Source organism: Manihot esculenta, chromosome 11, assembly GCF_001659605.2.
Source record: "Manihot esculenta cultivar AM560-2 chromosome 11, M.esculenta_v8, whole genome shotgun sequence".
Taxonomy (NCBI): Eukaryota; Viridiplantae; Streptophyta; class Magnoliopsida; order Malpighiales; family Euphorbiaceae; genus Manihot; species Manihot esculenta.
In genome coordinates this window covers 28,381,753-28,399,129 of record NC_035171.2, presented here as the reverse complement: position 1 = coordinate 28,399,129, position 17,377 = coordinate 28,381,753, and the positions used below count along the sequence as shown (strand labels likewise).

The window sequence follows — 17,377 nt, the reverse complement described above, 5'->3', positions numbered from 1 at the left end:
AGCCCAGATCAGACCACCTGATTTCAATTGACTCGACGCCATCAACCCCTCAGCCAACGAGTCAACCCGAGTTGGTTACACCACTACACACCGTTTCATTAAGTGCACATGGTGTTAATCCTTCTTCTTCGAATGAAAATACAGACCAGCGGCTTCCTCTTGCTTCTGTTGATTCCGTTTTGACAAAGACACACTCTATGATAACTCGGCAACAAACAGGCACCTTAAAATCCAAATTGCCTTGGTCACCAAGTGCTCATACAGTGGCTGTTTCTACATCTGTTCCTAGCTGTTATACACAGGCGATTAAACAACCCCAGTGGCGTGAAGCCATGGTCACTGAACTTAATGTTTTAATTCAGACTAGGACTTGGAAGCTTGTTCCTCGACAACAGGCTCAAAATGTCATCGGATGCAAGTGGGTTTTCCGCGTTAAACAGAAATCAGATGGTAGTCTTGATAGATATAAAGCTCGACTTGTGGCCAAGGGCTTTTATCAGAGACCAGGTGTTGATTTTTCAAAGACTTTTTCTCCGGTGGTTAAACCGAAAACCATCAGAATTATTTTGTCACTTGTTGTTTCTTTCGGTTGGCACATTAAACAATTAGACGTCTCTAATGCATTTTTGCACGGAGACTTGGACGATCTTGTGTTTATGGAGCAGCCACCGGGATTTGTGGATACTGCACATCCTGATTATGTGTGTCGCTTAAGGCGATCCTTATATGGCTTACGTCAAGCACCTCGCCAGTGGTATAAACGTCTGTTTAATTTTTTTTTACAACAAGACTTTCGTTTATCACCTGCAGATTCATCCTTGTTTGTTTATACAAAAGACAAAAATATTGTATTCCTCTTAGTCTATGTTGATGATATCATCATTACTGGTGACAATATTAATGTTGTGCAGAATATTATCAAGGCTCTTCAGTTGCAATTCATGCTTAAAAATCTTGGGCAGCTTGACTATTTCTTGAGTATGGAGGCTAAGTGGAAAGTAGATGGTCTTTTTCTTACACAACAAAAGTATATCCAAGATCTTTTAGCCAAAACTCAAATGACCGATTGTAAGGGTCTTTCTACTCCCGCAACTACGAAAGATCGTGTATCTTCTCATCAAGGTGATACTTTTTCAAATTCTACATTATTTCGGAGTATAGTTGGTGATTTACAGTATTTAAGCTTGACACGGTCAAAAGTTTGTTTTTCGGTGCATAAAGTTTCTCAATTTATGCACTCTCCGACTGTTGAGCATTGGGTTTATGTCAAACGCATTTTGAGATATTTAAAAGCTACTGTTCATTATGGTCTCTTTATTTCAAAGTCTAGCAACACAATATTAAGTGTGTATACAGATGTTTATTGGACTTGTGACTTGGATGATAGAAAATCAACGTCGAGTTTTGCAATTTTAATGGGTCGCAATTTGATTTCTTGGAATTCCAAGAAACAACAAACAGTAGCGAAATCCTCAACTGAAGCTGAGTATAGAGCTCTTGGTTTGGCAACTACAAAACTTATTTGGATTCAGTCTTTGTTGCGTGATCTTGGCTATGCTTCGACACATAGTCCAATCATTTGGTGTGACAACATTGGTGCCACATATTTGTCTGCAAATCCGGTCTTTCATGTGCGTTCAAAACATCTAGAGGTCGATTTCCATTTTGTTCGTGACGAGGTTCAAAAGAAGGAGATCCAGGTTCGATTTATATACTCGAAGGATCAGCTTGTTGATATTTTGACGAAACCATTAGCCAAGGCCCGGCATTATCAGCTTATGCATCATTTGTCAATTCGACTAGCACCAATAGCTGCTCGAATTGCAGGGGCGTGATAAGGATAAGTTATATTTTCAATTTATTTTGTTATACAACTTGTAATCTATCTGTAGGCTAATCTCTTATAACAAATTATACGAAACTCTTGGATATATATATATACAACAACAGTAATACAAAGTGTGTTAAAATTTTCAAAACTGTGTGTCTCTTTATATAACACCGATACAAAGAGATTCATTTTATAATCAATACAAGTAGATATCGTTTCTCAATATTCACATTTATCTCTTTTTATTCCTCTCTTTTCTATCCCTATACCTTCTCTCTCTCCCCATGCTCTTCTGCTTCTAGTTTCGTTGTAGTAGAACTCTAATCAATACGAAGGAGACATGTTCATAGTAAATGGTACTCCTACCACCCAAATAGAGGCACAAGTATCGATTAGTGTGATACATATATATACTATGCAAATGTAATAATGCAATAATATAAAATTTAAATATTTTTTATTAAATAATTATTTAATTATATTTAATTAGAGATTTACATTAAATGAATAATTTTCAGTATATTTAATAATAATTGTATTAGTATAATTTTGTATGCATTAATTACTAGATTAAATATAAAAGGTTGTTTTATTCGGACTATTAAAATTTATTTTTTAGAATATTAAAAATAAAATTTATTTCTTAATTTTGATTTAATTATTATAAATAAATATATATTATTTTATGCTTTAATTTATTAAAGAGTAAGTTTTATTTATCGGAACAATGTAAATCGTTGAATTACTAAAAAATGAGATGTATTTGTAAGATATTAATTAATGAAAGAATTCATATCTGTATTTGTAAAATATTAATTAGCGAAAGAATTCATGTCTTGATATGTAGAATGATGCACTTAAATAAGTTTATAAGGTTTTATTGTATAAATCTTGCAACAAATGAAATAAATTAAAGCAATAATTTTAAATATTAAAATTATTATTTAAATAAATTATTAGTAATATACTTTATTTTTGAAGATAAATTATTATGTAGTGCAAAGTTAAAATTAATAAAGGGTTGGATCATAAATTTTTTAGTGAAATAATTTATGATAAAAATATACTTATTCATTATATATTTTTATTATAATTTATAGTTTTATTTATTTTTATTTTACCGTCTCTGTTTTGTATTTATGATTTGGACTCTACATAGTTTTTATAATTTAAATAATTAATAAATTATTTTTATTTTAATTAAAAGAAGATAATCCGTTGATTTTTCGTGGGTGGGGTAACAGAATCATAAGTCTTATTGTTTGCTTTTCATGCAAATAGTAGGTGGAATAGTTTTTTAAAAAAAAAACTAATTATCAAACAGTTAAGAACACATAATAAAAGACTATAGAGTGATTTGAAAATTAATGGATAAGAAGAGTAGTGAGCGATTTTGTTAAACAAGAGATCAATTTTTAATTAATTATGTGTGTGGTTTGTCTTTATATTTATTTCCTTTATAGATTACTCTCGGTTGGCTGCATAAATTCATACTCCCATCATAATGGTGTGGGCATAGCAGAACATCTCAATAAAGAAGTGTCTGACATTCACGTGTCTCTTACGACTGGTCAAAGCTCTGGAGGTAGGTTTGTTGATGCAGAAAGCCATTAAGGCAATATTCATGGATTTTAGTGTATATGCAGTAATAGTAATTGCTTTCTTTTCCTTTGTCCAGTGACTCAACTACTTGATTTTGTATGTAATTTATTTCAACACGTATTAAGCACACAATTATTCTTCTTTTTCATCATAATCATCTTCTTTTTTTAGTTTTTTTTATTTTTTCATCTCCTTTATTATTTTTTTTTTTAGAGGAGGAATTATTTTGTGTTTTTTAGAGGAGGAATTATTTTATTAATAAAAAAATAATAAAAATATTTTAATAAATATAAAAAAATAAAAATTATTTTAATAAATTTTTAAAAATATAAAAATCGCCTTATTAATAATAATAAAAAAATTAAGTTTTAAATTTTTTTTTATATTTTATGTATATTTAATAAAAAATAAAATGAAAGAATTATTTAGTTGACGGTTTGAAAAGATTTTAATTAATTTCTAAAAGTATAACGACTGACCTGTTAAATCGTGAAACGGCGTAGTAGTTTTTGCTGAAGCAAATCCTTAGACTGTTAGACCCATGGGTCCTGAAAGAGCTAAGAAACCAAGCAGAAACTTCACAAAGATGAGGAAGCTTAGAACACACGCATGGCTTGATTTCTCACAACGAAGAGGTATAAGGTTTCCAACTTTCCCATTCCTTGATGCGTTTTGGCAACTGAAATTTAACTTAAATTTTACAGCAATTTTGTCTGTTTTTCCGATAGCTATTGTAGAAACCTTTGTGGCTCGCAGTGTTTCCTTGAGTTGTGCATTCGTTGACTTCCTGTTGTTTGTGTGTTTCACTTATCTTGTTGCCTTGTTCTTGATTCTGTATGTTTAATAAACTTGATATGCTTTTCAAATTACAAATTTAGCAATTCTATGAAAGTGCACTTTGCAGCATAACTATTATTCTGTCAATGTATTTTTAGATTTCAATCTATCAAATACTTAGGAAGTATATTGTGTGTTGAAATTTGAGCAACATTCTGAAGATTTCTGGTTTTTTATGAATCTACTACCCAATAAAATCTTTATGATTTCAATTTCTTTTAGGAAAGGAGGACTAATAATTTTTTTTTTCCTTTTTTCTCTTTTGGGTTTGCTGTGAGGAATTGTGACATAAACTAATTTACAACTTAACATATCATCTAGGTGTTTACAACATTTGTATGGATTATTGGAGTAATGCCAAATCTTTTGAAGTTCAATTGTGAGTAATCAGATGGCAGACAAACGCCCCTGAAGGAGCAGGGGCAGTTCCTTTTGATTTTTAGGAAGAACATTTAGGGCTGAGGTTGTTCCCTGTTCATTATTATAATCCAGGTTGGTAGTCGCTACACTTGTGCATCTTTAGATTTAGTCCGCATGCATTATAATTTAGATGGAAAAGGATTGGAAAAATTCTCATGAATAATGTTGAATCCATATCTTGATTGCTTTTCATTTATCTTTATTGGAATTTGCATGTTGAAGCCTTGAGTACCACTTTCCTTTTCTCTTGAATCAGGTTGCTGCACAAGTAAATACTAAAAGAGTAGAGCAGCCATGCTAGCTACTGGTATGCTTATTGCTTCTCTGCCATTGCCCATGTATCAATATTCTGATTAATTCTTCCATGACTAATGTTGCATGCCTCCAGTTGTTGGCAGTTTGATCTTCATTAACCACAGGGGGTTGGTTGAAATCTTCCCTCAACGCATACGGAACCTTTGGAATGAATGGGAGCTCCGTGGAGCAGTTATTGTCAGCCTCGCTATGCAGATTGTCTTAATTTTATTGGGAAACAGAAGAAAGTACATCGCAAGAGATTGGCTGGCAATCGTTGTTTGGCTTGTTTACCTGTCAGTTGATTGGATTGTAAATGTTTCACTTGGTGTTCTCTCCAATATGGAATCAACAGATAATAATGGTTTGCTGGATCCGAAGTATGTGATAATGTCATTTTGGGCACCATTTCTTCTTCTGCATCTTGGTGGTCCTGACACCATTACAGCCTACTCAATGGAAGATAATGAATTATGGATGAGGCAATTGCTTGGGCTATCTGTCAAGTTTGGGGGGGCATTTTATGTCTTAATTAGGTCATGGATGGGAAGTCCAGTTAACTATCTAGCACTTCCAATGTTCATAGTTGCAATTATAAAGTGCGGGGAGAGGACTTGGGCTTTACGATATGCGAGCAGTGACCAGTTCAGGAAGTCCATGCTTCCTCGGCCTGATCCAGGACATAGTTATGATAAATTCATGGATGTTTACACTTCAAGCAGAGCTGAGGGGTACAATGTATCACTGGAGCCAGTGATTGATGAAGCTTCCATTGTGCTGGGTCAATCTCGGAAAGTTGTAGCAAACAGTATTGTCCCTGATGCTGCAATCTTGCAAGAGGCTGCATGTTTCTTTGGAACTTTCAAAAGGTTATTTGCCAATCTCATCCTCAGCTACCAGGATCTGGAGAGTAGCAGGTCTTATTTTCATGGTGAGCATATGACTTGGGAGAAAGCTTTCAAAGTGATAGAGATTGAGGTTGGATTCATGTATGATTTGCTGTATACCAAGACAATTGTCATACATACATATCTCAGCAGTTTTCTTCGTAGTATCAGTTTATCTTCTACCATTTTCGTTCTCGTAGCCTTTTTTATAATCGATAAGCCTTCTTATTCAAGAGTTGACAAGAGCATAACTTGTCTCTTGCTGTTTGGTGCTATCGCTTTACAAGTATATGAGATAATTGTTCTACTTTCCTCAGATTTGACATTACTTTGGCTAAGCAAGCACAAAAATCCATTGGTGGATCGCATCTACAAGCCCATCTGCTGTCTCCAGTCACTGTTGCAATCTTTTTATATTACACCTGATGCAAACAAGAGATGGTCTAATTCCATGGCAAAATTCAATCTGATAAGAATTTGCCTTGATGATAAGCCAATCAAGTTCAGTGGAATCCTCAAGTTCTTATGCATTTATGAGCTGCTAGAGAAGCAGCAATTCAAAGCCTTGGATAATGTTTCCGCCGATTTGAAAAGGCTGGTGTTTGAACAGATTTTGGTGAAATCTAGGAATGAACTGGACATAAGTCTTTCTAGGCAATTATGTGCTCAAAGGGGTGATCAGATACTCAGAGAAATGGATTGCTTTGACAAGATTGGCTGGAGTGTTGAAACAGAATTTGATCAAAGCATTCTTCTATGGCACATTGCCACCGATCTCTGCTTCTACATTGATCTTAACAAAAAGTCCAATGTAATTGAAACCCCGCTATGCAAAGAAAGCAAATCTTTATCAGAATACATGCTGTATCTTCTAGTTATGTGCCCTTTCATGCTTCCTAATGGGATTGGACAGATCAGATTTCAAGACACCTGTGCTGAGGCCACCCAATTTTTACAAGAAAAAAAGCACATCTCAGATGAAAACAAAGCTTGCACTGCATTACTTCAAGTGAACACTGATATTCCTCCATCTCAAGTGAAAGGAGATAGAAGCAAGACAGTGTTATTCGACGCATGTAGGCTCGCCAAATCCTTGCAGGCTTTGGAGACAGAAGAGCAATGGACAAGTGAGAAGAAGTGGGAGATGATAAATCATGTGTGGATAGAGATGCTTTCTTTTGCTGCAAATCAGTGTGGATCAATCAACCATGCCAAGCAACTCACAGGAGGAGGAGAGCTGCTCACTCATGTCTGGCTATTGATGGCTCATCTGGGTATCACTGAACAATTTCAGATTTCTAAAGGCAATGCAAGGGTGAAGTTGATTTTGAGGTGAAGATTCCTGAGGATAAAATCATTGTTTGTAATTTAAATTATAATCAAATATATATTTATATTCATGAATTGTTTCATATTAATATATTAACCACTTGAATTAATATCCTAACATATTATACTCTAGAAGTTTTCCTAAATTTTTTATATAATGGTAAAAATTTGAAGTTCAGTTCATTGGGTTAATTTGAAGGAATAATTACAAAAAAATTATCTCATTATCGGTATTTTTTAGTAGGATATTGTGATTTAATTTGAAAAAAATATTTGGTTTTATTTTATTAGAAAAGTGCCAAAAATGCGATTTTTCTCTAATAAATGTTGATGTAATATTTAAAATTAAATAAATATAATTTTTAATTAAAGTAAATTATATTTTAATTCTTAATATTTTATAAAATATATAATTATTTTTACATATTATGAAATTTAGTTATAAAATTTTATTTTATAATAAAATAATTCATTTAGTTATAGTTTATCTCAATATTCTTACAAATCACTCTAAAGATTATAATGACTTATAAATAAATATTTATATTTTTTATAAATTAATTTCCATATTTATTAAATTTAATATTTTATATTTGACAATAAATTAATAAAATAAAAATTAAATTAAAAATATTAACATAATATACATTTAAATTTAAGCTCAGAGCGTTTTTCTCTATATAACTTTTCTTTTTCAATGACTTTTTTTTATTTAATTATGACAAAAAAAGATAGATTTTTTATTTAATTTTTATGTTATTATTTTTTATGTATAAAATATTAAAATTTAATAAATATAGAGATTAATTTGTAAATTTAAGAATTTATTAGAAATTAAAATATTTAAAAATTAATTTATAAATTTATAGAAATTAATTTTAATTAAAAATATAAAATTTAAATTAAAAAATTATTTTAATAATTAAATAAAATTTTATATACTAACTTTAAAAAATATAAAAATTAAAATATAATTTTTACTCAATATCAATAAGTAAATTATTATAATTTACTAATAATATTTAAGAAACGACATTCTTTATTAACAGTATAAAAAAAAAAAATTTATTATAAATCAAAATATAAAATTCAAATTGAAAATGCTTGCAGTGATAAGGAGATGAAAGTATTAAATTATTTTGAAAATACCCATTGCATGTGCAAACTGCTCATACTTTGTTTGGACTGAGAGAATCGGACAAAAAAGAAAAAAAAAGAAAATTAAAAGTGTTTAGTTGCATGTGCAAACTGCATGTGCAAACGACTCTGTGTACGTACGCATGCCTGTTGTCCATAAAATTTTTATAAATACTGTCTGAGTTAGATGTGACTCTTCCTGTATAATACTTAAAGCTTTATAATAAAAATTATACTAAATTAAATTTATTTTAATTTTAATAATACTTTGTTTTATTCTTTATAAAAAATTAATTAAAAAAAATAAAAAAATATGTTTAAATTATTATTATTTTTTGTAGAAATACGTTTATTTTTATTATATTTTCTATTTTTATTTTTAAATTAATTTAAAATAAAAAGAAATATTCATACATTTTATATTAATTTAAAATACAAAAAATACGTCCTACATAATTATTAAAAATTATATTTCATTTATATAAATATATAAAATTTCATATATTTTTACTTTGAAAAATATATTTTTTAATATAACGAAGAAAATATAAAAAATAATTATTTCAGTATTTTTTATTTGTTTTATAAATTTTAAAAACTTAATATTTTTAAATTCTTTTTATTTGGAATAACTCAAAAAAACAAAAGTGAAAAGAGGTCTCCTAAAGAGGAGAAAAAAAAAAACCAAAAGTTTTTCTCCTTCCCACAAAATGAGATTAATATATTTCCCACCAAATTGGTTGGAAATGGAGAGAACTAACATTGTTTGTATTGAAAATTCTTTAGTTTAAAGTTTTTTTTTTTTTTTTTTCAAATTGTAAGGGTATTATAGTAATTATATTTTTTTAGCGCAAGAAGTAAGAACGGCACCGACAAACTTTCCAGTGAGCAAGTCCACTTAGTCAACCAGAAAGCTACTCGTGAATAAAGAAATGCTCCTTGTGAATAAAGAAGAAGGAGAAGAAGCTATCTGTTTTTTCAGAACTAGCACAAGCATTGAGGAAACCGATTGTGAGAAAAATTGAAGAAGAAGAAGCATCAAAGAAACAAGCGCAAATGGCGAGAGAAATCATATTGTCTGTGTTGGGAAAAATTTCCAATCTTCTTATCCAAGAGTCAGATTCACTGCTTGGAGTAGAAGATCAAATTCAATGCATTGAAACCCAATTGAGAAAGAAAGCTGATATTTCTGATAAATTTACTGGAAAGACGGCTTTCATAGAAACAGTTTACGATCTTGAAGATGTGATTGATCAGTTAATTATCAAATCAGCCCAGAGAAGAATCAGATATGCTTGCATTCGCTCTGTTATGGCTTTCGTTCATCTGCCAATGTCTTTATTTTATATTTTGGCTCTTGTTGATTTGCTAGATTGTTACAGGCTTCGTGAGAAACTGGAAAAGATTAAGATTAGAAATTCCAAGGGTTATGGAATGATTAAACGTTCTGGTTACTGGCACAAGTCCTTTGGCATATACGAAGTGGGCATTGGCTACTCTGTAATTTCTCCTGTTATGGGTTTGTTTGAGGCCTTAGCCACTCAGCAGGAGCTTCGTCCTGATGTGCGACGGCAAGCCAGGAGATTAAGAGACAAATTCAGGTCTTTGCACGACATTCTAAAATATGTTGAACAATCAAAAGAATTAAGTGAAGCAGGAATGGCTTGGATGGAGGAACTCTGCGATGTTTGTCGCTCAGCTGAGAATGTTGTTGGTTTCTTCATGCAACACATGAAGAACGGGAGGGGAGGACCTTTCCAAAACTTGGTCTGGGCTCCCCGGCATGTCATTTCCCAGCATAAGCTTTCCCGGCAGATGGCCCGGATTAATGATAAGATCCGTGATCTTTCTGGTCAAAGACTTGAAGCTATTGTAGTGTCATGGAGTGACAATTCTAAAAGCTTATGTCGAAAGAGAAAGCCACATCCTCTTGATGCTGATCAGCTTGATATAGTTAGCTTCCATGAAGATGTAGATGCAGTTACGGCACAGCTGCTGAAAGATGACCCTCGCTGCATCACCATTTCAATTGTGGGGTTCCGAGGCGTTGGAAAGACAAGCCTTGCAAAGTTAATCTATGAAAGCCAGACTATTGTAGACCATTTCCCTCGTCGTATCTGGGTGTCTAATGTATGTCAATTGAGGCAGGTAGTGAATGATTGCTTATTGGATGAGAAGCATTTCATAGTTGTTGATGACAAGGAAGCTGGCATAGAATTCTTGAGAAACATGGGAAGAGTCTTCAATGACATATCAAATGGAACAAGACTTCTTTTCACAGTTTCCAATTTAAGGGAAGCTCCACCAGTTACTGAAACTAGTTTAACTTACAGCCTGCATCTTCGAAGCCACGACGAGAGCTGGGCGCTGTTCACGCACACTTTGAAGGTAAACATCTGCCGAGAGATGGAGAATCTTAAAGGACACATCATAAGAAAATGTGGGGGGCTGCCATGGGTAATTGTGGAACTAAGTGAACTACTATCACAAAAAGATGCAACTCTAAAGGAGTGGTCAAAAGTTCTTGACCACTTAAATCAAGATCAAGAGCCCTGGTTAAAAATCCTAGATGAGATTAACAAGCATTTACCTTTGCATTTGAGAAGATGTCTCTTTTATTTTGGATTATTTCCAGCAGGCTTTAAGATCCCTGCAAGAAGATTGATTGCCTTGTGGGTTGCAGAAGGTTTGGGGCGCCAACAGAGTAATGAACAATCCCCTGAATATGTTGCAGAGGCATGCTTGATAGAGTTAATGAACTATAATATGGTTCAGGTGACAGAAAAGAAACTCAATGGGAAAGTTAAGACATGTTGCCTACCTGAAGCTCTGCTAGTACACTGGTTCTCAAAAGCCAAGGAAGCTAATTTTCTTCAAGGTCACTCTGACGTTTCCAACACCAACATAGGTGTAATACGCCGTCTTGCTGACCATCTTCAGCAGAGTGATGCCATCTTTGATGATATTCATGGTTACAGCAACGCTTCCTTGTACTCTCGCTACAGAGATGTGGTCTCCTTTTTATCCTTTGATACACGAGAAGGAAGCAGACCTGGAGAAGATATAGGGAACTTTCTTGATAGATCCATCTCGAGCAACTGCTTCCGGTTCCTCTGGGTGTTGGATCTGGAAAATGTATACAAGCCAAAACTGCCCAAGGCAGTGGGTCAATTGACTTGTTTGAGGTATTTTGGCTTGAGATCAACATACCTGGTGATGCTTACGGTGTCCATCAACAAATTGCTGAACCTTCAAACGCTGGACTTAAAGCGCACTTGCATCGAGACTCTTCCCAGTTCAATATGGAAGATGCAAAAGCTAAGGCATTTGTTTCTTGATGAGAGTTTCCATAGGGCTTTGCGTCCACAAGAAGACAGCTCTCTCGTGGACCTTCAAACGCTCTGGGGTGCATTTGTGGATGAGGCTAGTACTGTGAGAAATGGCCTGGACGCTTCATTGAATATTACAAAATTGGGAATGAAATGTAAGATATCTGTGCCCTCTCAAAATGCAGCAATGTCCTTACAACTGGATAATGTGGCCAACTGGGTTGTAAAACTAAAACAACTTCAATGCTTAAGGTTGAAATCATTTGATGAATCAGGCCAGCCATGGGATCTGCAGTTGCAGTCTTTGATAGAGCATGTGAAACTTTCCAATATATATTTGGTTGGAAAGCTAAAGAATCAGCACCTTGTATCTGAGTTACCAAAGAGCCTGATTGAACTCACCTTGTCAGCATCCGGATTAGTAGAGGATCCAATGCAAGCATTGTACAAACTACCCAACCTCAGAATCATTAGACTCTTGTCCAAATCCTTCATTGGAAAGAAAATGCTCTGCAGTTTTGGAGGATTTCCAAAGCTTGAAATCCTAAAACTCTGGGAGCTCGAGCTGCTGGAGGAGTGGAATGTGGAGGAAGGAGCAGTGCCTAGCCTGAAAGACTTGGAAATCAGATCCTGTAGAAATTTAAAGATGCTTCCTCATGGACTTCAGCATGTTGGGACTCTTCGTGAATTAAAATTAACAAAATTGCCAATGGTATCATCAAGGATCAAGGATAATCTTGGTGGGGAATGTGATAAAATTGCTCATATACGCCATGTGTGGATGGAGGATTGATAATCCTTAGCAGAAGTCCAACCAAGAATGGGTATATTTTCTCTGTTTATCTAACATCTATAGCATTTGATATATTAGAATTTTTTACTTAATTATCATGATAATAATTATTTTACCAGTGTTATGTTGCTGATTCATTCAGGATATGTTCTCAAGGTCATGATTCAGAGGAAATCAAGTGACATGATGGCTCATTTTCCAATATTATTTTGTGTTTTTTTTTTTTATTTTTTTTTTCTTTTCCTTTATTCAGTTTACAGATCTGTGTAATTTAAGTGTAATGTAATTTTTCCTGTATGCTTTCCAAGTGGTTAAAGGTTCAATTTCACCCTTGTACTTATTGGTAAAGTTTAATTTAGCCTTTGTTTTTTTTTTTATTAGTTCAAAAGTTTCAATTTTAAGCTTAATTTAGTTGAAGACTTTATTTATTTGTGGAAAATAATTTATATGTAGAAAATATTTTTTATGAATAATATTTTGTATTATTTTAATAAAATAATTTATTTTTTATTTTTTAATTTTAATTTAAAAAATAAAATATATTAATAAATTTATATATTTAAATCTTAATAAAATTTTTAAAGTGCAGTAAATAATTTAAAATAGTTTAATTTTTTTTTAAAAGGAAAGTCATTTTTAAATGATTTAAAATTTCTTTTAATCAATGAAATGTCTTTCATTAATTAATCTATATTATATATAAAAGTGGAAAGAGGAGGGATAATAAGATTGCCGGTTTTATATTTATATTTTTTAACTTATTATGATTAATTTTAAATTTTAAAATTGAAAATTATTTTATTATTTAAATAATTTTTTAAAACAGTTTTAAATATTTATCATTTTTTCAAATGATGAATTTTTTATTTATGAAATTAATTAATTCTATTTAATAATTATACAGGATAATTATTAAAAATTAATAATTTTGGTAATATTTAAATTATTTTTTTAGATAAGATTACTAAAATAATAAGTTTGAATATTAGTTAAAAATATTAAAATAATTATCATATATCATATTATTAGATTTACATTTAAATATTAAATAATTATAAAAATAATATGAAATAAAAATTTTATTAATATCAAATTATTCAATAATAAGTAGTTTTTCTAATTATTAATAATCATATCAAAAATAAAAATTAAATATTAATTAATTATAAAAAAGAATATAAAAGAATATTTTTAATAATATAAAATTATTAAATAATGTGTTGATCTTTTAATTATAATAATTTTATTTTATTTTTAAAGTAAAAAATAAATATTATTATTAAAATTAGTAAATTAAGTATATAAATTTTAAGATATACATAACTAGTAAAAAAAATCAAATTTTACTATTAGAAATTATAGGATAATAAATGATAATATAACTCGGATAATGATAAATTAATTTTTAATTAAAAATATTAAAATATTAAAAAAAATTATAATAATATTAAATTATTATATAATAAGTCTAAATTTATAAAATTAAAATTATAAGATAGTAATTAAAAAACTATATATATAAAAAAAATCTAAAAAATTTTATAGTATAATCTAAAAAGTTCTTTATGTAATTATAAAAGATTAATAATTTTAATTATATAAAATTATCATATACAATAAGTTGTTACTTTAATTATTTATTATTATATTTAAATGTTAAAGTAAACAATAATTTTTATTATCTCCATTTATTTAAATCAATTAAATAAATATGTAAATTATTTTTAATGTATTAAATTAAGTTTTAAAATAATTAAGATAATTTATTTATTATTTTTTGTACATCTCTTTATTCTAAAAATTTTTTAAATAATATTTTATTTTATAAATACTAATTATTTTTAACATGGTTTTATTTTTTATACTTTTATAATTAATTTGTTGATTACATTATTAATATGGAAAAAATAATAAATAAATTATTTTTATTGATAATTTATAATTTTGATAAAAAAATATAAAACTATTAAACTTTATTGTTGGTTGGATTACATAATTTAAAAATTGATTCAACCAATTAAAAAAAATTAATATTAGCTAATTTTAAAATAAATATTATATTTTATTATAAAAAAATATTTTCATATATTTTACATTTATTTTCTTATTATAAATTTTATAATAATTTATTTTTTATAGAAAATAAAAATTGAAAGTATTATATTTAAAGTTGATATATTTAAGTATTCATTTGGAAAGAATAATCCTACTATTTACTTTAATAATTTACAAAAAATTTGAATTAATTAAGATTTTATATTATTTTACAATATAAATCAAGAAGCTTAAGTTGATAAATTTTGGATTAATTTTTTATTTTCTAAAAATATGAAGATTTTTTTGAACTTTTTCAATAAATTGAACTTGAAATTTAAGGATTCATTTGAGAAAAAAAAAAAAAAAAAAAAAAGAAAAAGTAATTGCTTACTTTGAATGGTTTGGTTTAAGAAGGATCATAATTCTAAACTAAGAGATCATGATATTGATCTCATGGAAACCACTTTTGCCTAATCAAGCCGCTTGGTTTAAGGGTAATGATTTGCATAATTAAAGGGAACATGCTATGATTTTTAAATTATATAATGAATAAAAAATATTAAATTTCATCTTTTTATTTAAAATTACTTTTAATTATTATTAAAAATTAAAAATCTTGATAAATAATGAATAAATAAATCGAGTAAAACAACTTTTTTTTTTTTTTTAAGATGTGTGTATTTTCATTTCTTTGGCTTTGGAGTGGTGGTGACTCCATTATTAAAGGGATTGGAAGTGTTATCTAAGGAATTTAGTATATTAAAGAAAAGAAGAAAAAGGAAGAGTTCAAATGAATAAAGCCAACTTTTCATCACATGTTCATCATAATACAATACAAATTCATTGACCCCTTTGCTGGTCTTTCTCTTGCAACTTCTTGTGGAAGTTAAGTAACTTAGAAAGGTTTGGTATGGATTTTTAAAAAATAAAATAAAAAATTTAAGCATTCACCGAATCGAATTAAAATAATTAAATTTTTTTAAAATTAAACTAAAATAATACAAAAATTAATTATTTTAATTTAAATTAATTACTGCCATCGAGACTGTAAATATAATTTTATCATCGACTATATTAATGTAAATTATTGGAATTCAATCTCTATTGTACATTGATTTCTTTGGCTTTGGCTCAATTATAGAGGGGGAAATTGGAAGTGATATCTAAGAAATTTACTATATGAAAGCAAAGAAGAAAAAGAAAGACTTTGAAATGAATAAAAAACAGTGTTCTCTAAAAAAGTATATAAAGCTTTGGCTTTGCTTAACTTCTTGCAAGAGATGAGTTGAATGACAAATACTAGGAAAAAGTGGAGAAAAGTAAAGAAAAGAAAAAAAAATACTAATTATTTTGAATATTTAATTAGCATTCAATTATTTTTATAATGAAAAAGCAAAATTTATCTGCCAATGTGAATTGTGGAAGAAGAAGAAAAAGGATCATGATTAAAGTGAAGTTGGAAAAATGTATCAAAAGTTTGAATAACAAAGCCAAGGTATATAACCTAATGGAGTGTTAATTTTGTAATTTTTTTAGAAAGTTAGTCATTAATAATTAATGATAGTAATTAAATAGTTAAAATTAGTAACTTTGAGATTTTTTTTTATCAATGTATATTTAAGGCTCAAAAAGACTAGAGTACAATTGGTGCATCAAATCAAATAATAGAATCAATTATCAATTCAATTGAAAGTTCACTCAACTAACCCAAACAACTAAGTAAACCAAATAACTCACTAACTAAGAAAATTAAAACAAATCAAACCAATCAATTAAAATTAAAATAAAAAAAAATCAAAATGATGATAAAATCAATTGATAATAATGACCGTTGCATTATAGTAAAAACTGATATTTTTTCATAATTACTGTAAGAAAGTAAAGTCATTGTAGATTTAAATCGATCGAAAGTTCTGTACGGTAAAAGTCATTTTTTCACAAATCTATTAATTCACACAATTTTTTGATCCATTCCAATTATAATAATTCGGTTCAAACTGATTTAAATAATTTTAAACCCATTTTTTACTTAATTTAAAATAATTAACTTAAATTACTTAATAATTTTTTGCTAATTATTTATAAACTTATCAATTTCTTGTAAACAATCAATTCGGAACACTACAAATCTTGTCACAGCAACTATAAACAAAAGAAAACATGCAAGCAAAGAGAAAGTTGGCCTTAGAACAAATAGAGAAATCAACCATTGATAATAGAAAATAAAGGATGAAGACATTGTAGTGTTCAGCCAAAAAGACTTGAGAGAGCGATGGCCACAAGAGAAATTCGATATAAAAATAAGTCCAATATGAACTCCCTCCTAAAAAAACAGTATCATAAACGTAAAATATACAACCAAATTAAACAATATACAATAAAAAAAAACAATGAAATGCCTGCACTTTTACTCTCGGTAAGAGAGAGTAGAGAGGGACAAGGACATTAAAAAATAAAATCAAGACCTCCTTCAATAATGAAAGTGAAAAAATAATATTAAAAAACAAAAAAAAAAAACAAAAGTTGAGAAAAAAAAATCAGAATAACAACTAAAAAAAAAAAAACTTATCCCCGTCTTCCTTTACCGATTCTCTTTCTTTCTCTTTTGAAAATTCTCTTCAAATTGTTATATTTTATAATTAAATCTTACTTATTAGTTGAATAATCCAAAATAAAAAATAAAAAACTATTTATTATTAACTTAGTAATTATATATAATTTCTAGGACCTTACAATAACTCATAGTTTTAGTAATTATAATTTAAAATTTATTTTTAATTACTAAAATTTTAATTTAATAAGACTCATACTTATAATGTAAGAATATATATATATATATATATATATATATATATATATATATATATATATATATATAAAT

General features: G+C 29.0%; 2 protein-coding genes across 5 annotated transcripts; both read left to right on the top strand.

The window, feature by feature from the left end:
- The first annotated feature begins 3,937 nt into the window (after nucleotides 1-3,937).
- Nucleotides 3,938-7,310, top strand: LOC110607884. 4 transcript variants are annotated; one of them, XM_021747047.2, is made up of 4 exons: nucleotides 3,945-4,068; nucleotides 4,592-4,762; nucleotides 4,947-4,997; nucleotides 5,079-7,310. In XM_021747047.2, exons 3-4 carry the CDS (start codon nucleotides 4,985-4,987, stop codon nucleotides 7,205-7,207), a joined length of 2,142 nt encoding a protein of 713 aa, XP_021602739.1. In that variant the 5' UTR covers nucleotides 3,945-4,068; nucleotides 4,592-4,762; nucleotides 4,947-4,984; the 3' UTR covers nucleotides 7,208-7,310. The 4 variants fall into 4 exon arrangements, with proteins under 4 accessions (XP_021602741.1, XP_021602739.1, XP_043817608.1 ...); XM_021747048.2 differs by lacking the exon at nucleotides 3,945-4,068 and adding an exon at nucleotides 4,093-4,229; XM_021747049.2 differs by lacking the exon at nucleotides 4,592-4,762 and having other exon boundaries at nucleotides 3,938-4,068.
- Nucleotides 7,311-9,211: 1,901 nt separating this feature from the next.
- On the top strand, nucleotides 9,212-12,834 carry LOC110626110 (disease resistance protein RPP8-like). The gene is made up of 2 exons (XM_021771861.2): nucleotides 9,212-12,490; nucleotides 12,602-12,834. Exon 1 carries the CDS (start codon nucleotides 9,394-9,396, stop codon nucleotides 12,457-12,459), a length of 3,066 nt encoding a protein of 1,021 aa, XP_021627553.2. The 5' UTR covers nucleotides 9,212-9,393; the 3' UTR covers nucleotides 12,460-12,490; nucleotides 12,602-12,834.
- Nucleotides 12,835-17,377: the final 4,543 nt, after the last annotated feature.

Coding starts and splice junctions, on each gene's coding strand:
- LOC110626110 (XM_021771861.2), top strand. CDS start 9,394: ATGGCGAGAGAAATCATATTGTCTGTGTTGGGAAAAATTTCCAATCTT.